The 22,229-nt window shown below is 40.4% G+C and overlaps 1 protein-coding gene across 1 annotated transcript in view; it reads right to left on the reverse strand.

The window, feature by feature from the left end:
- Positions 1–22,229, reverse strand: part of TNIK (TRAF2 and NCK interacting kinase) — a 414,109-nt gene that overhangs the window by 35,595 nt on the left and 356,285 nt on the right. The window contains exons 18-22 of the mRNA XM_065876880.1: positions 20,900–21,006; positions 12,641–12,804; positions 10,481–10,578; positions 9,590–9,613; positions 3,869–4,053 (exon numbers count right to left, since the gene is read on the reverse strand). Of these exons, the coding sequence (XP_065732952.1) occupies positions 3,869–4,053; positions 9,590–9,613; positions 10,481–10,578; positions 12,641–12,804; positions 20,900–21,006 (578 nt within the window). The remainder of the gene's footprint in view (positions 1–3,868; positions 4,054–9,589; positions 9,614–10,480; positions 10,579–12,640; positions 12,805–20,899; positions 21,007–22,229) is intronic.

Here is a 22,229-nt window from a genome sequence, read left to right on the forward strand (position 1 = left end):
GGCTGGTGAACGGGGCCAGAACCATGGCTCTCTAGTGAGACTGGGAAAGAGGGGACATGTGGCTTTCAATGTCCAGACTGCATTTTATGAGACTGTGCAAAACTCAGGGACTGCAATAGCAATAGGTGGTCCTAATGATGAAGACCACGCCTCATATGTACTGATCCGAAGCATGTGCTGGCACCTGAGGGAAGAGACTGATACTGAAGGCTGCCTCTTCAGCTTGCTTGCGCTGATGCAAATCAGCTTACGTGCCTTTCGTTCCCTCCCTCCTATTCTATAAAGCTTTAATGTTTTCCCTGATTATAAAAATAGTGCATGCTTAACATAAAATTGGGGCTATACATAAAATAAAATCCTTTTGATTTGTATAATCCACAGGTAGCCACTATTATAATTCCCCCTCACTCATTATTTTTCTATGCATGAGGCACTGGGAAATAGTGCAGTTGGTTAGTTATGGAATACAATCTTAGTTATGTGCACTCTTATAGGTTAAACCTCATACCATTAATATGAAGCCAACACTGTACATAGAAGAAGCTGTTGTTTTGCACATCAGGATCTCCAGCTGCTTGTCGGAACGGCTGTGCTCTATTTCTAAAAAGCTCTTTTGTATAGACTTCGTGATAGTGAACTGTGTTGCAATATATTTATATAATTAATATAATATAGTAATTTTTTGCTTTAAAAAATACAGCACAAAATGTGACGGTTTACCTTAACAGTAGACAATAAAGATGATAAGAATGTATGTAAGAAGGAGTCTAACTCCGAAATGTCTTATTCCTAAAGAAACAACGGATTTTTTAATAGTATGAACTTTCTCATGCTGTAGCAGAACAGACTGTATATGTTGGGTTGGCCCAAAAGTTCGTTTGGGTCTTTCCGTAAGCTCTTATGGAAAAACCCAAACGAACTTTTGGGCCAACCCAATATTTTATATTCACAAAAGTGCATATATTTGGCAAATTGGAATAAACACACACATACACATACACACATCTGTATCCCGTTTCTTCTCTGAGTATGTTTCATATACAATTACATATTTTAAATGTTCTTTAATGGACAGTCATGTTAATCTGTTTAAAATTTAGCAATTCATCAAGAGCCACGTCAAGTTTTGCCTCCACTATAAGTACTCAATGAGAGCCCGTTTATGACTTCTTGGGATTACAGTAATAGATCCTCTGAATGCCTTTACCAGTATCTAGCCTGTTCTCTTTCCAAATCACTTTGATGAAATGATTTCTCGCAAACGTGGCACCAATCATGTCACTCCCCAGCTCAGGAGACCTTCGACGGTTCCCCACTGGCTACATGATCCCAGTCTGGTTTCACTAGTCCAGACTTTCCCCGCCTCATACCATCTATATTCCCACCAGACTTAAGCTTCTGTGCCTTTACTTCAACTCCCCCAACCTGGGATTCTAACATCACTCTGTGTTCCTTTTTACCTTGATGACAGTTATTTGTGTACACGTCTTTCCTCTGGATTAGGCTATAAACACTTTGAAGCCAGGATTTGCAATTTCAGTGCAGTACAATTAAGTGTAAATCAAAGTCACTGAAGACCAGCTCTATTCCAGACACCAGGCAAGGTGTTAAGAGTAGAGAGTAAATAAGGCTCAATCCTCACCCTCAAGGATCTCACAGCCCAGAGAGGGAGACAACATGTAATAAATAACCTGATTCAAGGTACTCCATGAAATGGCAGGAATGCACAGGAGACACCATGCAGCACAGAGGAAGGGATGGGCTCTGCCTGTACGGGTTGGGCCGTGATAGGTGATTTCTAAAGGAACAAGAGAGTGCCAGACAGCAGAGAAAGTACAGCACAGCATGGTATACTTAGGCCATTTTAGAAAGGTGGGGGAAGAGATGGACTTGCCTTTAGAGATACGAGGGTAAATACCACTAAGAGTCTTACAAAATATGACAGGAGGCTTAAAAACCAAATGTGATTCAACATCTCTTCCAAGGCTATTGGTTATTCTTCCAACTATTTATATTACTCTGAACTTCTCCATGTATAATTTTGTCTCTCTCCAACTAGAATGTAAACTTTTGGAAGGCAGAATTCATGTCCGCACTTCTTGAATGTCTCAAAGCCCTCAGTATGGGGTCTAGCACACAGAAGAAGTCTTACCAATCTTTTAAATTCACAATCCACCCTCATAGCTGTATGCTCAGTGCTTAAAGGGAATTCAAAACATCTGTTAGAAGAATGAACCAATGCTGAGTTAAGACAAAAACTGAAAGGACCAGCATATTTTGTGGCAATGTTCTGGATTAGTGATTTTGCCTCTAGAACAACTTTATTTGCTGTTAAAAAAGCAATTTAATGCAATTTGTTTCCAAATGTCATATTTTAGCATATTTGTGGTTGTCAATAACTGGGTAATCAGCAGTAAAATAACAAGTATGGATTTTCAGCTATGATAATTGGACTTGTCTCTCAGAATTGCTTGTATGTAACAATCGTTAATCAATGGATGACATTTCCTGCAGACTGGGAGGCCCTGTCTCGCCAACCTCTGCTGGACAGGACTGTAATCTGTGGCCTGAAATGACATCTTCTCTATAGGGAGTAAATGTGGTGTGATGACCAACAGTGGTAGCTGAGTCAAAGAAATGGAAATGAAGGAGGAGTGAAGATGGAAAAGTTAGCATTGCTCTTTATCAAAGTTATGGCAAACCAGGGCTGGGCACCTTGTGTTTATTTGGGAGAGGAAATGAGAGATGTATGTGAGTGTGATTGTATGAATATGTTTGTTTGAATTGGGGAAGTAATAGGGGAAGAGGAGAGGGTCTTTTCTAGGATCCAGTCTGATGAGAAAAAGGGAAAAGAAAAGAGAAGTAAAGGCTGTAAATACTAAGGGAAAGCTAGGTAGCTATAAATACCTAAAAAAGAAGACTGTACGTGGTGCAGTCACAGGCTGCAGCAAAGAGGATCACATAAACGAGACAATGGAGAAGATGAAGTAGAAAATCAGGGGTGTATTTAAGTCAAACACTCAGAAGTTTCTCTGCAGGTTTGTTCCACTCCTGATTGTTTTGCTGGGATGCTAACCCATGCTGCCTCCTGCATTCCACCTTAGTGGTGGTGGTGACAGTGAAATATATGTCTCATGTTGTCAGTTTTAACCCCTAAATGCCATTGCCTATAATTTTGCTCTTTAGTTCTAGGGTGTGGCTGTCAGTATCACTTGCCCAGAGATGACAGGAACCAAGAAAGCATCACCCAAGGGATGGTGAAGGCCACAACAGCTTAGACAAAGCATATGCAGTCCTAGAAATGCTACATATTCTAAGTAACTGTGTCTAGGGAGAGGGGTGAATACAGAACTATGCTCTAATAAAAACGTGAATCCCCAAAGTCAACTTTGCCCGAGACTCATAAATGATCTTATATTTAATTCATATTTCCTGTCCTTTTGTCTTGGAGACCTAATCTCTCCTGGCCTACAGTGATGAAGCAGGTCCCGGGAGGGACCTCCCTGGTGGTCCAGGGGTTAAGACTTTGCCTTCCAAAGCAGGGGGTGTGGGTTCGATCCCTGGTCAGTTAAGATCCCACAGGCCTCGGGGCCAAAAAACCAAAACATAAAAAAACAGAAACAGGGCTTCCCTGGTGGCGCAGTGGTTGAGAGTCCACCTGCCGATACAGGGGACACGGGTTTGTGGCCCGGTCCGGGAAGACCTCACATGCCGCGGAGCGGCTGGGCCCGTGAGCCATGGCCGCTGAGCCTGCGCGCCCGGAGCCTGTGCTCCGCAACGGGAGAGGCCACAACAGTGAGAGGCCCGCGTACTGCAAAAACAAACAAACAAAAAACAGAAGCAATATTGTAAAACGCAGGTCTCTTACATCAGTCTGGGTATGTCGCTGACAGCCACCGTCCCGTCCTGGGTCTCGCTCTCTGCATCTTCCTCCTCTTCATCACTGCTTTCCGACTCCTCACTCGAGGAGGAGTAATCCGTCACTTTCTTCAGTGGACGGTTTGTTTCTTCAATCCGGAGTTCTCTTAATTCTTTGGCTAATGCCGTCAGATCCTACAAGAGAAAAGCGTGTCCAGCGTATATGAATTATAGAACGACCGAAGGGACGTCTCTCAGCAAGTCTCCGGCTCAAGCAACAAGAAATAAACAAGAAAAAAAAGCTCTCTATAGAACTGTCACAAACATAGTTACTGCATGAAACCAAGAAAACGATGTTTGTAGCGCGGAGAAACTAGAAAAGAAAGATGAAATAAATTTAAACTTTGTTTACAACCAATTGCTAGACTGAGACTGTTCGGTTCTGAATCTGCATGTGTATGTATGTGTATGTGCACTGTGTGTGTACACATATATACAAACACTGGGTTCACATTTTATTTTGGGAAGGTGAAGTTGGCCACTCACCCTCATAGTTAATTACCCACAGGATCAGAAATTATTCCCCAGTATTTTGAGACTCCTGCCCAAGCCATAGTCATGGACTTTCTCCTCTTATGATTGCTACTGTACCAAAATCTAGCATCAGTCACAGAACAGAGCAATTCCCAAGGTTCCAGCTGCTACAATGACTCATTTGGTGTGTCATCATTCCCTGGACAGCCGAGGCACCACATCAAATAATGGCCCACCCCGAAGCCCAGTGCCACTGAAATTTAGAGCCACAGAGCTGAGTTAATCAAGAGGAACAACAAGAAAACAAAACAAACAAAAACAAAAAAAGAGTTCTCTTCCAGAACGGTAGGTGTTTCATTTTCTTTTGTCTTATATTGCGTCACCTGGCAGAAACCCTGGCGGAGAATATACTGAAATGAATGTGCAAACACCAAAAGGAAGAGGTAAATTTTCAGTTTTCCATGAGTATGATGAAACCTTTAGCCTTATGGATGTGATGAGGTGGTATTTAATCACCAGGCACATGGCAGGCGGTATGCTGAAGATCTGACTACCTTTTGTTGTACATGCTTTCAGAGCAATGCAGAGGGAAGCAGTTCTGCTAAAGCACGGCCGCTCTCATTTACATGGGTTAAACTGCCCTTGGCACACAGCATGCAAGTGAAGAAAAAGCAATTTGACATCAGTCTTACCATTTCTCCCTATATTAGTGACCCATGTGGGAATCAGAGCATTCAGTGAGAGACAGGGGATTAGGGAGAAAGAAACTCATTTGAAGATACTAAATCCCACAGTTTTCTCATGGCCATATTCTCTCTTTATTTCAATCCAGAAATGTATCTGCCCAATTCACCTGATGTAAGGTTAGAGCGATATAGGTGATCTAAATGACATCTGATAATCTATCCTGATAGGTTAGAAGAAAAGTTGTGATAAATGTGTGTAATTAAATTATAAATATAATTTTATTTTGAGAAGACAACAGATCATCCCGTTTCTTTACTGGTGCCTATATGTGAGGCATTAATGTATTGGTTAAGACTAAGGACAGAAAATGCCTCGGGTTTTTTATTTGGTCTAGCAATTTAGAAAGTTCAAGGTGTTAAGTGAAGGATTCATTTCTTTCTAATTTCATAAAAGTCAAAGGGACAGCAATGACAACTTTTACATTTGTTCTGTAGTCATTTGAATTGAAGCCCTTGGAAAGGGGAAGCTTTTGAAAATTCAAATTGTGCATTTTCCACCCAAACATGCTTGCTGGGCTTTTACACACATGCACACACTACATGGCCTCAATCTCAGTGGATATAGTTATCCCATCCATGAAAGTGAAAATAAAATTGTATTAAAAAGACTCAAACTGTTTAAATATAATGTACACCATGAATGAAGAGGAAAATTACCACACAGAATTTTAGGCAAATTTATTTCCAGTTTCTTTGGTGATGGGCCAAAATAAGAAAAGCTAATGCTCAGATTTCAGCTTTTTACTTCTTATTTCCTCTTGACAATTGCCAATGTTTATCTTTATCAAATTGTCGAGAAAGTGAAGGGTATGCTACACTTGAGCACATTGGGAAAATACAGTTTAGATATTTGTTAAAGCAATTAATGGAAAAGGACATTATAATCCTCCAAACCAATAAAATAATTTAAAAATTAGATAAATTTATTTTGTATTTTTCCTTCTCTATGTTAGGACCATGTATGTCTCATCAAAGAATACAACTAGCATCTAAAATGTTACTTGTCATTAAAAATTTTTTTATTATAATTTAAAGAGAGAATATGGTTAAGAGAGTTTATTTCTAATGTCAGTAATTCTGAGTAAAATATAATAATATTAACTATGATTTATTTAAATTCATAATACATTTTCCCCATGGGTTGGTTTTCCTTATCACTGACATTTCAAAGCAAGACAAAGAAGATTTTAAAAAATCAAAACTATTTAGAAATATTTAGCTGGTCCAAAGTCCATTGATTTAAAGTAACTCTCACTTGTTAAAATCACCTAAATTTCTCCAAACACTGTATTTAGGAACACTTTTAAAGCTCTGACCTACTTTATAATTTCACTTTTAATTAGAGGTTTTTTTTGTTTTTTTTTTTTTGTTTCTGTGTTATTAAAAAGCTATCTTTCCTGAAACTTTAGAAATAATTGCAAATTCCTTTTACGTTTAATTGGTAACAGCTTGGCAGGTGAGACATATATGAAAATCCCAAGGTACCAATAATGAGTAACTCAAAACTAATACCCCAGCCAAAGAAAATTAATCTTCCATTGCCCATAGTCTGTGTGTTTAGCTGAAGTTTTGTTCCTTATCCGTCCACCCTGGAAAAACTTAGAATAGCAAAGTTATAGGAAAGAGACATGATCTAAAATTGACACCATTGCGTTCAGATCCATTTTCATATGTTTTATTTTCTGACAATACCAATCTTCTCCATATAATGAGTTTTTGTGGTAATTTATTGCTTGACTGTCTCAAGCCTGGAGCTAAAAACTATGAAAAAGAGGAAAAAGTGCTATTTACAATAAAAATATTTGAGAATGTATAACTGAAAAAGAAATATGGCAAAATGTTAAGCTTTTTGACTACAGAGTAAAGATAGTTAAGGGGCTCTCACCCAAAGGTTTCTTTCACGTAACACTTTTTAGAATCAACTTGATATAATTTTTCTTTCAAAAAGGCTTATTTAATCTGACAATTATGCATACTCTGCTTTAAAAGGTGCTCTTTTGGGTATCTTTTTAAAAACAATATAGTTTATGCAAATTTTAGTTCAATTTTTTAAACTATTAAAATAATAGTTAAAGATTTTAAAGTTGTTTTTTTCTTTACATATTAAAATAATTCATTTCCTTTTTAGGAAATCTAAAGATATGACTTGGGGAAGTCACTTGACTTCGAATCTTCAACTGAGGGAAAAAAGGTTTGTTCCAGTTCTGTCCAGTCTATGGATGTGCTCTGGAATGTCAGATTTCTACATACAATAAAAAAGTGGTGGTAAAGCCAGTGTTTGCTTATGTATCTAATCTTCATGACATCTATTTAATTGTGCTAAAGTAAAATGAATATTTATTTTGGAGGGTTGTATTAAATAATCACAGACTACGCTGTACAATCTCATGCTCCATAGGAAGGAATGCCAAAGGCATGGACACTCCCCCAGACTGACTTTTATGGAACTCAAATAATTAAATTAGCAATAACAAGCAATATGTTTTTGGCATTTTAAGACTGCTCATTTCAAACTCGGGTTATCTAAACGGCGTATCAGTCACGGTGGATGGAAGCCATCTTAAAACCTAGGAATGGAGATGGGAGAGAGATTTAACTCAAGGTTTTTTGACTGTGGCACTACTGACATTTGGGGTGGATAAGTCTCTATTGTAGGTTGTTTTCCTGTGCATTGTAGGTTGTTTAGCAGCATCTCTCCACTCTACACACAAGATGCCAGCAGCACCGCTTCCCACCTCCAAGTTGTGACAACCAAACTGACTCCAGACTTTCCCAAATGTCTCCTAAGGGAAGGGGAGGAGGGGGGGGGATACTCATCCCTGGTTGAGGACCACTGGGTTAGGTAGAACCAAGGAATCTTGTGTTTTGGATCAGTGATACTCAAGGGGTAGGGTTAGAAGAATCACGTGGAGGGCTTTTTCCAGTCATCCATGGCTCTAGAGATTTTGGTGTACAGCTTACACCCCCTCAATTATTTGTACCTCTGTTGCCTACCTCTCATCTCTGTCCAGTGTGCTAGAGTATCCTGAAATAAATAAAGCAATTTTTAAAAGCCTAAAATATCCTGGGTTAACCAGATGAAATCCATGAGAGCCCTTTCCCTCATGACAGCCACCTCCAAGCTAATTTCTGGACTCATACGAGGAAACCTTGAGTTGTGCACACACACGACCATTTTATTGGCAGCCTGAGCACCAGAACTGTTTGGGAGAAAACTGATAAAATCTGTGATAACCCCTGAAGGCTGTAGCACAGAGCAATTAAAAACATTTCCCTTTTTTCTTTCTATAATGCCATCCACACACTGTAGACATGTAGAATCTTTTTTTTTTATATGAGCAATAATTCTTTAACTATGATAATGACTTTCTAAATCACTCTGAATGGTGAGGCGGTCATAATTCTGAAAAAGTGATGCTTTTTGGTAAAGATCAGACACATAGAAACATGCTTCTTCCACCAGAATAGCTCCACGCCTCAGGCCCTGGCTTTACATAGCACTTCACACTTCAGAAAATGCTCCCGCACTCATGATCTTGAGTGAACCTAAACAATCTTGTGAGCGAGGAAAGGCAGGTGTTTTTATCCCCATTTTACAGATGAAACTGGCCCAGAGAATTCGTGAGACTGGCCCCTCCAGTTATTTATCGGGGGAGCCAGAATTTGAAGGCAGCTTGTTCACTCCCAAAGCCTGTGCTTTTTCTATATCATTTCACAAAAACAGTGCTCAGCCTTAAAGCCATAATGCTGGCCTTCAGATTCCATGCAGTTAGGACTCTTTGCAGAAGGCCTCTCTCTTCCCAAACAACTCCACTATGCTGTATTAATGCAGGTCTGACAAACAGCAGTGAGGCAGTCATCCTTCTTAGCAAGCTACTTAAGATTGGCAAAACCATATATTTTTCTAATGGAAAAATGTCACCACAGATACGGAAATCAAGTTACTTAACTCGCCAGGATTCATTAACTAAAGTTGATGTTGCTGCTGATGCTGTAGTTAATGTCCCACAAATTAATCTAACAATACCCGGTAACTCCTTGTTCACAAATCACACACTATAAATGGGGACGACCTTAGAATGATGTCTCTTTTCTTTGTTAGTAAAACTGCCATCCCCTAGCAAGGCTGGCGAGTGCAGGTTAAAAGCTCAGGCTTTGCTACTGGAAGATACTAGGATGAGAAACTGTGCCAGTAACAAAGCACCGATGCTTATCTTTAGCTAGACCGGAACGTTGGAAAAGTGACACTTTGGCTAGAAGGAAGGTCTCTGGAGCTATACACAGTGTCTGAGGGGCTCAGGCTGGCTTCTGTGAAAGGGCTCTCCTCTCAGCAGACCACTCCAAAGGAACGAGCTTTCATCTGTGATCCAATTGGCCACCTTTCTGAATATCAGCCTCAGTTTATATTTACATCTTGTGAAAGCATGACCAAGCATAAAGGTAATACTAACCTCATCTATGGCTTTCTTATAGCTCTGAGATAAGAGGAAACCAATCCAGAAGAATCCACATGAGGGGGAACAGCCGGAAGAAAGGCAGCAGGTTAGACACAGAATGGAAATTGTTAGTACACAACTGATAAATGCAAAAAGGGCAAGAAGAGCCTCAACCCAGAATGGTGTGAATGCCCTTCATTGTTACCCTCACCGTACTTCCTTACTTTAAAATGTAAAAAAATAGTAAACGAAAACATCTTCACATCCATTTCACAGAAAAGATTCTTGGGAAATTTAAATAAAATAAGTATATAATAACTCATTCCCAATTAATTTCCAACTTTCAGCCTCCATCCCCTTCTTTCTTCCTTTAAGGCTATTTGGGGTCTGACGTGTTACAGCAATGAAGCTAGATTTCAGGTTGTCAGCCCCCTATCAGACCATGCTTATCAAGTTTTGGTCTAGAAAATACAGTCCTAGAGCAGCAGAAATGCAGCAGAAAAATTGTAATATTAATTCATGTGGAAAATAATATAGGAAAAGGCCAGAATATACAAGAAAAATCCACAGGAAGTGCCCACATATTCTTAATTGTTACTTTCAACATCTTTTCGCTAAAGCTACTGAGTAGAAATTATGGAATAATGTGAGTTATTTCTCTTCCTGTTTTATTCAGTAACATAGAGCTAATGATCGGCAAAATAACCAAAAGTAGATAAGCAACCCAAGATCTGTTCATTTCTTTCCTAATCAGGTATGACTTCCTTCCAGATGCTCCTAGCATCCGTTCTTATTAATCTCAACATTTTTTGTTTCATAGTTATGAGTGCATCCCCAACCACTTTTTCCTGCGGGTTCTCTGGGAAACTAAAAGAGTTCAAAACTGTTTGAGAGAAAAGCACTCACAGCCGGTCGACTAGGTCGGGTAATTTCCCTGGATTCTTCAGGTTTCACCTTGGAAGGCTCATGGGGGAGCACAGGTGATCCTTCCGACTTACTGTTGGCTAGAGGAAAAAAAAACAGAGGGCCAAGAAAGATAATGACCGTCAGAAGGTGTTGGCTCAAGTTCTGGAGTTCTGTGGTGAGTCAGCCTTGGAAATGACTCAGCGGACACCTCATTCACTTAGGCAAACCCTCAAGCACATCCGTGAAAAATCAGTAAATGTTCGGGCAAACAAAATCAGCCATACGCATTTAGTCTTATAACCTGGAGGTCACTGGTAATTATATGAAAAACTAGCCAGCACCGCCATTTACTGAGCACTAATTCTGTGTCAGGCTCAGTGCTAAACGCTTTCTATGTCAATTGTCTCGTTGAATCCTTGCTCCAACCCAATGACGTGGCACTGTTTTCCTGTACGACAGTTGAACACAGAGAGATGACAAAACTAGCCTAAGGTTACACTGAAGTCATGTGCAGAGCTGGGATTCTGTATGATTTCTCAAAGTCCTATTCCCAATTATTATACTAAACCAGCCTCTGAGTTAGCATCCTATGTTTGATTTCTTCCTTTACCACTTACCCATCAGGATAAGTTTTTCTGATGAACGTTGTAGAAAAAAATAGAAACCTGTTTTATTTGGAGAAACGATTTGTAAATGGGGGGAGGAAAGGGGAGTTGTCTAGGGTGAGGGCAGGAAGGAGAGTGTTGGTGACAAAGTGGAAGTGCCCTAGAATAGAGGTTATAGAGCAAGGGCTGGGGGAGGGCTGCCTGACAGCTACAAGTGAAGAGCATCCCTCCGATTTATGAGCTTATTGGTAGAGAAGAAGCAATCTAAGGTGGGAGAGATTCTTTTGTTTGCTTTCAAAGTGGTCTTTCCTGGGTAGGGATACGCCAGGGATATGAGTGCTTTTAACCCAGGAAAACTAAAGGCCAAAGGAAAGAAGATAAGAATTAAACCTAAAAAAAAAAAAAAAAAAAAAAAAAGAATTAAACCTGAACCAGATCAGAGAATTAAAATGGTATACCTAAGTTTGGTTTTCTTTAGCATTTGCTCTAACTGAGCAAATTAAGTTGCTTATGAATAGAAAAAGGTAAGCGAATGGCAGCTTTCCAAAGTAAGTAACTTTATATCTGGATCAAGGCAACAAAAGTATACATAGCTCCGGGTGGTGCCACTGATGTCAGAAGACTGCACATAGGGGCAGCCACAGGCCAGTTCCTATCCCAATTCACAGACACAAGCATTGCATGTCTGACATCGACCTTTCCAAAATGTACATACATTTGAGTTTACTGAAAGAAATATTAGGAGGTAAAGTATAATTGTGTCTAGTGCAGAGGCTAAGAGAGAATAAAGAACTGGTGATTTTCATGAGGCAGAGTAATTTATAAGTGTTTTCCAAATTGCACTTAAAAAAAATCCCGGTCTTTATTACTTGGAGGCCAAATTATCTTCTGAAGAAGGTTGTGCAGAAAGAGTACATTTTGATTAGCTATAAACAATAGGTTATCATGTATAATTAGCCGGACACATTAATGTTTTTCACAAGCTTCCTCATTAATGAAAACTAAGCGATGAAGAATGACTTGAATGAAGTGGTCAGAGAGGCTAATTTTTACCTCTCTAATAGGAAAAACTAGAAGAGTCAAGTGTACTTTTTAAGTCATAGATTTTACATCTTCTCTCGAGTGTACATTTATTCTACATTAGCCTTTATTAACTTTCCCTTTGAAAAACACCTTGTATTCTGAACACAGTTGACACAAGGGGAAGAGGATACTTGGGGGTCTGGGAAACTCTAACCAATCAATCAAATGGAAATGGAAATGCAGGTGACTGATGACTACATTTTCAAGTAAGACCAATATTCTGTGACCTCCCTGGAGAACAATGGTGTCTGCAATTAGAAAGCATTTAGTCCACACTGATGTCACACATATAACTGGTGGTACACTCCCCTAAGGAGACTGAGGCTGAGAGGAGTTAAGCGGCTCTTTAGCATCCCACAGTGGTGGTCACGCCAGGACCGGAAGTCCTAGAAGTCAGGAAGTAATCTGGTTCCCTGTGCATGGCTCTCCTCCTCAGGGAATGCTGTCCTGGAAAGGTAGGGGAAAGCGTTACCTCGAACCCTGGTCCGTTCGCTGGATCCTGCTTGTGACCCAGGTTGAGAGCCTCCTTGGGAGCTGGGCTGGGAGCTAGGGGTGCTGGAGCTGGAGGAACTGCCACTGCTGGTCCTCTGCAAGGGGCTCTCCATGATGGGCTCAGTTCTCCGGAGGTCAGGGTTGCTGCGTGGAAAGCAGAGCACAGAGATTACACTCTCAAGACCTTGCCACTGGTAGACACAAGCATAGCCCAGTCCCATCCCCAGTACAAAGGAGTAAAGAGAGTACCTATATGACCTTGCATTACAGGGGTCAATGGTAATGACAGTCATGCTATCCTCTGTGGAGCTCCTGGCCAGATTCTGCATCTGGACGGGAAGAACTCTTGACCCAACTCCTGGGTCATCACACCAAACGTATTAGCTCTGAAATGGTGAATCTTCAAAGGAGGCTTTCTTTTAAACCCTTTTCCTATGCTCATTGTAAAACACTTGAAAATATTACAAGATAAAAATAAGGAAGCAATGCATGCAACCTCTGAATCAAGAGATATTCAACTATATTTTACTGGATGGAATATTATCTTCTAGTCTTTTTTCTTTTGTATGTATGGAAGCACACTGTATATTCAATTTTGTGTCTTGCTTTTTTTCCCCTTTAGACTGCATTGAGAGCAGCTTCTTATGCTTCTAAAAACAATAATAGCTGCATAGTATTCCATTATATAGATAAATGAGTTCAACCATTCTTCTATTGTTAGGTGCTTCCAATACATTGCTATTATACATAACAGTGAAATAACCATCTAGATGCATACAAATATTCACAATCACATCTCTCCTAGAACTGGAATTCTTGGGTGGAAGGGCATGAACTTAGGTATGTATGTGCACATATATATGTATGTGAATGTATAAACATACTGCCAGTTTTCACTGAAGCGTATGAGATGATCCATCTCACTGAATTCTTACCAGGCTTTATTATGAACAGCTAACTAATTTGTAAAAAATTGTTTCTTGTTGCTTTAGTGCAGTTTTTAAAAATTAAGTGAAGTAAGTCAGAAAGAGAAAAACAAATACCCTATGCTAATACATATATATGGAATAAAAAAAAACATGTTCTGAAGAACCTGGGGCAGGACAGGAATAAAGACGCAGATGTAAAGAACAGACTTGAGGGCATGGGGAGGGGAAAGCTGGGACGAAGCGAGAGAGTGGCATGGACATACATACACTACCAAATGTAAAATAGATAGCTAGTGGGAAGCAGCTGCATAGCACAGGGAGATCAACTCGGTCCTTTGTGACCACCTAGAGGGGTGGGATAGGGAGGTTGGGAGGGAGATACGAGAGGGAGGAGATATGGGGATATATGTATATGTATAGCTGATTCACTTTGTTATACAGCAGAAACTAACACAACATTGTAAAGCAATTATACTCCAATAAAGATGTTATTAAAAAAATGTAATTCTATGCTTTCCTTTTGCTCTGCCCATTTCAGGAGTATTAAGTGGGTAACAGGTACTCTGCACTGTGTCGGGTGTCAGATGCTTCAGGTATAAATGTGAAAATAATATGGTCCCTTCCCTTGAGACACTTGCAGTTTGGTCTGTTAAAATCTGGCCACAAAGTGGCATCATTAAAGCAGCAACTAAAGCAAATAATTTTTTTCTGAAAACACAAGAGTGTTGCTTTGCAGTAACGTATTTGGCGAAAATATTTGGTCGAGATGCAAAAATTCTTAAATATTGGGTTATTGGAAGACATGGCTGGTGGTCTTGGAAAACAAGTGAAAATAAAATATGTCCTTATAATTTATTAATTTTGATCATACAAATGTAGAATTTATGACAATATTCACCTCTTAAATTTTTTATGGTAAAGGGGTTGCTAAGTCAACCTAACAGTAAAACTGACTGCAGACGTGAGTGTTGGTAAACTTAAGGAAAACTTTAAAAATTCTTGATATTTTTTTTTTTTTTGGGTTTTTTTTTTTTGTGTGTGTGTGGTACGCGGGCCTCTCACTGTTGTGGCCTCTCCCGTTGCGCATCACAGGCTCCGGACGTGCAGGCCCAGCGGCCATGGCTCACGGGCCTAGCCGCTCCACGGCATGTGGGATCCTCCCGGACCGGGGCACGAACCCGTGTCCCCTGCATCGGCAGGCGGACTCTCAACCACTGCGCCACCAGGGAAGCCCAATTCTTGATATTTTTATGGCACTCCTTTGAGTAGTAATTATTTTTGTGAAGACTGTTAGCATTTAATTGATTGAAACAGATTTGGATCCATAATGGAAATACCCTCCCTCCTGTTTGGAGAATACCTAAAATGATAAATGTGTGATACTTCTGCAATATGCCACCTTTCAAATTTTTCTTTTTTTTTTTCAAAAAGAAACAATCCTATCTCCTTTCATTCCCAAATAATGAATTCTTCCCCACTGCCCTCTTTCATTAAACAGTAGTGGTCAAGAATTATTTATGTATAATTAATAAATTCTAAAAATATTTTTTCTAAAAATTATATTACGGGTCAAGGGTGATGGGCATACTAAGGTTTCTTGGTGGTTGCTCTCATTTTGTGGAGATGTAATGTAGTGTTCTTTGTATGAAAAAAAAATCTACGAAGAGAATACAGTTCAGGGAGTTCTGAGTATTTTCCCTGGCAGCTGTGGTGTGGTAGCAGGATCCAGCTCTTTGCTCGAATACAGCACTCCTTTGATCATTTAACCAAAACCTTTCTATTAAATACCTGCTTTGTGAGACCAGTGGACCAGTTTGAGGGATGGAGGAGAGTACAGGTCACAGGGCAGACAGTCAAGGTACAACATAGTCCTAGAGGTGAGACATGTGCGGTGGAGACAACAGACAGCAAGGCAAAACTCCATATGCTGTGCGAGCATCTGCAAATGGTGTTGCAGTTTACGAAACAAGGCATGCAGCCTGGAGTGGTCAACAGTGGTGTCAGGAAGGAGACAGGACTTGATTAGGCTTCAGGGGGTGGGGGAAGAGTGAGAGCAGACATCGACTGGGGTTTTCCTGGGGCTTGTTGATGTAAAGAGGACGCCACCCTGACTGGGGACCAAGTCTGCATTAGGAAACCCCGGAAAAGTGGGTCGTCAGAAGAAATGGGTGGTTTATGCAGCAATGGCCTTAAAGTCTGGCAGAGAACATGGGCCTCCAGGGCCGGCTTATGAATGACTGGTCAGGATGGAGGCAGGCTGACCAGATAGGAGGCTGCTGCCACGTTAGATGATAAGGCCCAGGCCAGGGCTGTCCTGGCATAAAAGAGTGGCCTGGGCATCAGCAGAACCAGCGGGATGAGCCTGCGTCTCTGACTGGGGCTCAAGGGCCTCTTTCAGTGTGAAGTTAATTAGATCCCATGGGCATTAGATCCCTGACCTGGGCCTTGTTAGTACAAGGCCCCCTCCAACTGGAGCTAAACAGTGTGGGTGCTGATCTTAATAGGGTGCTATTTTTGCTGCTGGAGTCTGAAAGAAGTGTTTAGTGTCTAGGTAACCACACATAGAAAGAGGGAAACCTTTAAAATGCTTTTCTACCTTATTTGCTTTTTTGGTAAAATATGAGTGTTTTGAGAAAATGTCACACTGTTCATATTTTTCTCTTCCTTATTATGTTGTAATTTAGTCTGGCCTAGGGGCCAAGGGGGTTGAGATAAATGCTCTTAGCGGGGATCAATTTCAGAAGAATTCCATGAAATAACAGATTTCCCTTGTTCATATACTAACTGAGCCTACTGAGATCCAAATGTGTAAAAACTTGAAAACATTCATATAGATTTCTTTAAATGCTAACTTTTAGCTCAGACGTTTGCCATCCTGCAGAGAATGCTATTTGGTCTATAAAACACACAGTAAAGTGAAAATTATTCCGTTTACTTGAGTCATAGAAAAAAGTCAAAACAGAAAATTAGGATTACAAAGTGATTTCTTGGCCCAAATACTAGGGCCAAGTCTATAATTAACTGGCTGCCCACCAAAATTCATTTTACTTTGTTCTTTGATGACACAGCAAATGAGAACAAACAAGCCATAAGAAGACAGGTTTGGGATGGGATGGAGAATTATTTTTTGAAATTAAGCATTTAGTCACTGGGTTTTGACTGGGTGTTATTGGATTAATTTAAATCTCTTCATACTCTGAATGTACTTGTTTAATCAAATTTTAATGTGCTTTAAAAGAACACACGAATCAAAGTTAAATGTTAAAGTACATGGAAGGTTTTAAAACAGAAATTTAAAAAATGAACAAATCAAATCATGATTTAAACTCAACTGTCACCTTGACATTTAAGGCAGTATAAGGCATCTGGGAGTCTATACAGTTTTGCAAAGGACAAAATATTTAAAAGCAACCCTTTTTTTTATGGCTTTATGGATGGGCAGTTGTCTGACAAATGGTACAAAAAGAACTATGAGGACTTTATTAGAACCGATAGAAAGTAAGACAGTCTCTATGTCCAGTAACAGCCTCCCTCCCACTCCGCTCCCACCACCCGTGAATCACATCTCCCATTGTCTGTGCCCCTGTGTATTTCCTTTACACACTGACTCTGGGCTTGGCCATGTGACTTGTGGTTGCCAATGGGACATCAGTAAAGATGAGAGAAGCAAAGGCTTCAAAAGTGCTTGTGTATTGGGGCTTTCCCTCTTGGGATGCTGTCCTGAAATCACCAAATAGCCAAGAAGCCCAGGATGAAAGACCACGTGAAGGTACAGCTGGCCTATCAGCTCAGTGCAGCTGCAGAAGCAAGCCCAGGTGAGACCAGTGGAACAACTTTGCAGCCAACCCACAGAATTGTTACTATCTCAGGCCACTATGTCTTGGCACGCTTTATTATGCAACAAAGGTGAACTAAAGCCATCTCTAGCACAGTAAATATTCCAAATCCTAAAACGTTTTAAAATGCAATCCAATCTAGAGTTGCAAAGTCTGATTCACATTTTTTTTGCAGTACGTGTGCCTCTCACTGCTGTGGCCTCTCCCGTTGCGGAGCACAGGCTCCAGATGCGCAGGCTCAGCGGCCATGGCTCATAGGCCCAGCCGCTCCACGGCATGTGGGATCTTCCCGGACCGGAGCACGAACCCGTGTCCCCTGCATCAGCAGGCGGACTCTCAACCACTGCGCTACCAGGGAAGCCCTGATTCACATCTTAAATGCTGGTCACTTAGAGATATGTGACAGCAAGGAACAGGCTTGTTGGGCAGATTGTTCCACAAGGCAGAGATAGGGATTCTCCATCCTCCCCCTCCCCTGCAATGCCTCTGACTTTCATTGCAGGTAAATAATTATTACCTCTTAGCTCATTTCCTCTCTACCTTTTCTGTAAGCAGAAAAACATTGTCTTCACAAGGTCTGCATTCTTTGTAAAAAGTACAATGTTTAAGAGGTTCCAAGGGAAAAGCACATGTTTTGCAAACCACTGACCATCAAACACCAGTTATCTTAGGGCCTTAATATCATTAAAATAACATTTCAGAGGGAACAAAGAGCTGCTTTTTATTTGGCTATAGAATGACAGTTCTCTTTCTTTTTGGTTGAGAGAGGGAAAAAGATTTAAAGTTGAAATGATGCTTGATCTGTAGCAACTAAACTTCTAAACAACTGATCTAATGAACACAGCCTTGAAGGCAGGGTTCCAATGAGCAAGAAGCACTGATAATTGGGGGCTTATCACCGCTCGAAGAGGGGGACTGATAAAGTTCAGGCCGGCAATCCAGGCTAACATTCCTTTGGCTCCCTGGTCACAGTCCGCTCCAGGCTTCCTCAGCTGCTCCCAGCACCAGCTCAGCGTGAACCTGATGAGTCACTGGACAAAAACTGCTCGTTGGCAACTCCACTCAGACGAGCTAGCTTCTTTGCCCTCAAGGGATGGATGTTTTTAGTGCAGTTCCATCTTATTTATGGACTGACCCCTTCCTAAGGCTTTTCATGTGAAGAGGAAAATGAAAGCTTTATGATCAAAAGCATTCCATATTTTAGGATCTGTACAAATAGTCATAACCTTCATTTTCAGTCTCTCCTTCTCTTTGACTAGCAAGAGTGCTCTCATGAACACAATGAAGACGGATAAAACAGCCTGCCCAAGTTTCTTTTTATAGTCTCAGCAGAGGCCATTTGCTATTTCAGTTGATCCTAAAAAGGAGTGTACTCTTCATGAAATATCTGAGGGAAGCTTGATGGACTACAGCAGCAAACAGCATCTGTTACCACATAAAATCTGCTCAGATACTGTAAGGATATTGTTTATTTTCCAGCTTCTTCGCTTGAGCACTTGACACCAACCAGTAGGTGGACGCAACTTCCTGATTGTAGGAATATACAGGGTCGGTAGAAAATTCTAGGAGAGCACAGAGCAACAGTGGGAGCATCACTGTTTTTCAGTGATGCTCCTTAATGCCAGAGGTGATTTCCTCATGAGAACTAGTTCTTCTGTAATTTGCCGAACTAGGGAAGTTCTGCAGCTGGTGGCTACAGCATTTCTATGGCAATTACTGTCTCAACAGCTCCCACGGCACATTTCTTGGCCTGATGCTAAAACCAACTCAGATCAGGCCATTTTGTTGGGCTGGCTTCACGAAATGGTCTCTGAAGTAACGGTCAGGGGCGCTGCACCCAGACTTCTATTTGCAGTCTTACTCCCATGTTTAAAAAACTGCCAAGTAGTAAGGCCAGAAACTATCAAACTCTTAGAAGAAAACATAGGAAGAACACTCTATGACATAAATCACAGCAAGATCCTTTCTGACCCACCTCCTAGAGTAATGGAAATAAAAACAAAAATAAACAAATGGGACCTAATGAAACTTCAAAGCTTTTGCACAGCAAAGGAAACCATAACCAAGACCAAAAGACAACCCTCAGAATGGGAGAAAACATTTGCAAATGAAGCAACTGACAAAGGATTAATCTCCAAAATTTACAAGCAGCTCATGCAGCTCAATAACAAAAAAACAAACAACCCCATCCAAAAATGGGCAGAAGACCTAAATAGACATTTCTCCAAAGAAGAGATACAGAATGCCAACAAACACATGAAAGAATGCTCAACATCATTAATCATTAGAGAAATGCAAATCAAAACTACAATGAGATATCATCTCACACCAGTCAGAATGGCCATCATCAAAAAATCTATAAACAATAAATGCTGGAGAGGGTGTGGAGAAAAGGGGACACTCTTGCACTGCTGGTGGGGATGTGAAATGGTTCAGCCACTATGGAGAACAGTATGGAGGTTCCTTAAAAAGCTACAAATAGAATTACCATATGACCCAGCAATCCCACTACTGGGCATATACCCTGAGAAAACCAAAATTCAAAAAGAGTCATGTACCAAAATGTTCATTGCAGCTCTATTTACAATAGCCCGGAGATGGAAACAACCTAAGCGCCCATCATCGGATGAATGGATAAAGAAGATATGGCACATATACACAATGGAATATTACTCAGCCTTAAAAAGAAATGAAATTGAGCTATTTGTAATGAGATGGATAGACCTAGAGTCTGTCATACAGAGTGAAGTAAGTCAGAAAGAAAAAGACAAATACCGTATGCTAACACATATATATGGAATTTAAGGGGAAAAAATATCATGAAGAACCTAGGGGTAAGACAGGAATAAAGACGCAGACCTACTGGAGAACGGACTTGAGGATATGGGGAGGGGGAAGGGTGAGTTTTGACAGGGCGAGAGAGAGTCATGGACATATACACACTAACAAACGTAGTAAGGTAGATAGCTGGGGGGAAGCAGCCGCAAGGCACAGGGATATTAGCTCGGTGCTTTGTGACAGCCTGGAAGGGTGGGATGGGGAGAGTAGGAGGGAGGGAGACGCAAGAGGGAAGACATATGGGAACATATGTATATGTATAGCTGATTCACTTTGTTATAAAGCAGAAACTAACACACCATTGTAAAGCAATTATACCCCAATAAAGATGTTTAAAAAAAAAAAAAAAAAAACTGCCAAGTAAGGTAAACCTGGTTGGATTCTGGGCTGATTCATTCATTGACCCTGTGATTCACTGACTCATTCATTCATGAGCCCTCACTGTACACTGATTTCTGTGAAAGGCTACTGAAGAAATAAAAGACATGTGTCTGGTCCACCAAAGCTTACAGTCTGGGTGGCCAGCCAACATGCTTCTGAAGTGAAAAAAGAACAGAGACATTTTTTAAGGAAAGCAACAATGACAATGGTAGGTGGGGACTTCTCCCTTCAACTTACCCATCTTCCTTCCCTTACCTTGCTCTGATGGGTTGAGATCCTAGTCTGGGCCCCAGAGCACTACCATTTCCAGGAGAATTCTTTCTCGCTAATGCTGGGGATATAGAAGTTGTTCTTTGAGGCACCTGAAAGGAAACCAGAATTCAGAGATATTTTCCATAAAATAGCTTCCACAGGGTTCCGCCTGAAAAGCAAGCTACTCCTTTCCTAAGATCTGCCAGGAGATACGAAACAGGAAAGAAACATCTTGCATTTCTCAAAGAAATAGTTAACTCCCTAAACAAAATCAAACGAAAGGCCATGAGGCACATTTCAGCCACCATTAGGGAGTACAAAGTGCTCAATTTTAAAAACAAATTTAGAAACAGACCAAGTGGATTATTTTGATTCACTGGGCTAAAATAATTGATTCCCTTCATTTGCACAAGAGTGGTAGATATCAGAAATTTCTCTGGGGTATCATTAACTCAGCTGATCATTGGAAACTGCATCTGATGAGACATCCAGATAAACCGAGTTCCATTTTTAACTCACAATACAACTGATAAACAGGTAAGGAAATTATGAAGTCTGGTGAGAAATTAGGGTATCAGGCTAGAACTTGGGACATAAGCCACGTGTTAGTGAGCTCAGAAAAACTACTGCAATAGATCCTGAACGGTTCTACTTTCTAATCAACTTGCAATTTCTAATTAAAAACAAACCGCCAACACTGAACTTTGGAAGGTCAATTTGCAAACGTGATACAAAACAGGACTAATACTGAAAATACTGGAAGGTCTTCAAAGAACTATGTGAATACCAGTCAGACTGTGAGGTACGGTAGGAAAACGTACCATTACCTTATCTGTCAAGGGCCTAAGGTAGAATTCATGTATGCCTCATGTTAGGAAACATTTTCTAATGAAATCAAATACTGGTAAGTGCACCAAAGGAGTCCAACATGAGGGGAGAGTAGAGGAAAAACTTACTTTATGAAAAGTGACTAGGAAATGAAAGTGTACATCTCCTGTGACAGCTGGCTGGGCTAAACATTCATCAGGTGCTTCAACTTTTATTTATTTTTGGAGGCCCTTTTAAAGTAGGTTTATGTTTTGTACTAGGTATTTTAAAATTATGCTTTGCTTTAATATTATGTTTAGTATATTAAATGATATTTAACACTAATACAGATCTTATTGGCTATTATAATACATTTTAAGATAAAGACCTAGTAAGATGAGTCAGTAAAGTGAAGCAGAATAACCGAATCAGTGTTCCCACCTGCTCAAATTAAATATTACTCTCACTAGTTTTCCTTTTGCACTTGGTCAACTGAAACAGTTGTAGAGAGAGACAGTCTAATGAA

This window comes from Phocoena phocoena, chromosome 4 (genome assembly GCF_963924675.1).
Source record: "Phocoena phocoena chromosome 4, mPhoPho1.1, whole genome shotgun sequence".
Classification (NCBI taxonomy): domain Eukaryota; kingdom Metazoa; phylum Chordata; class Mammalia; order Artiodactyla; family Phocoenidae; genus Phocoena; species Phocoena phocoena.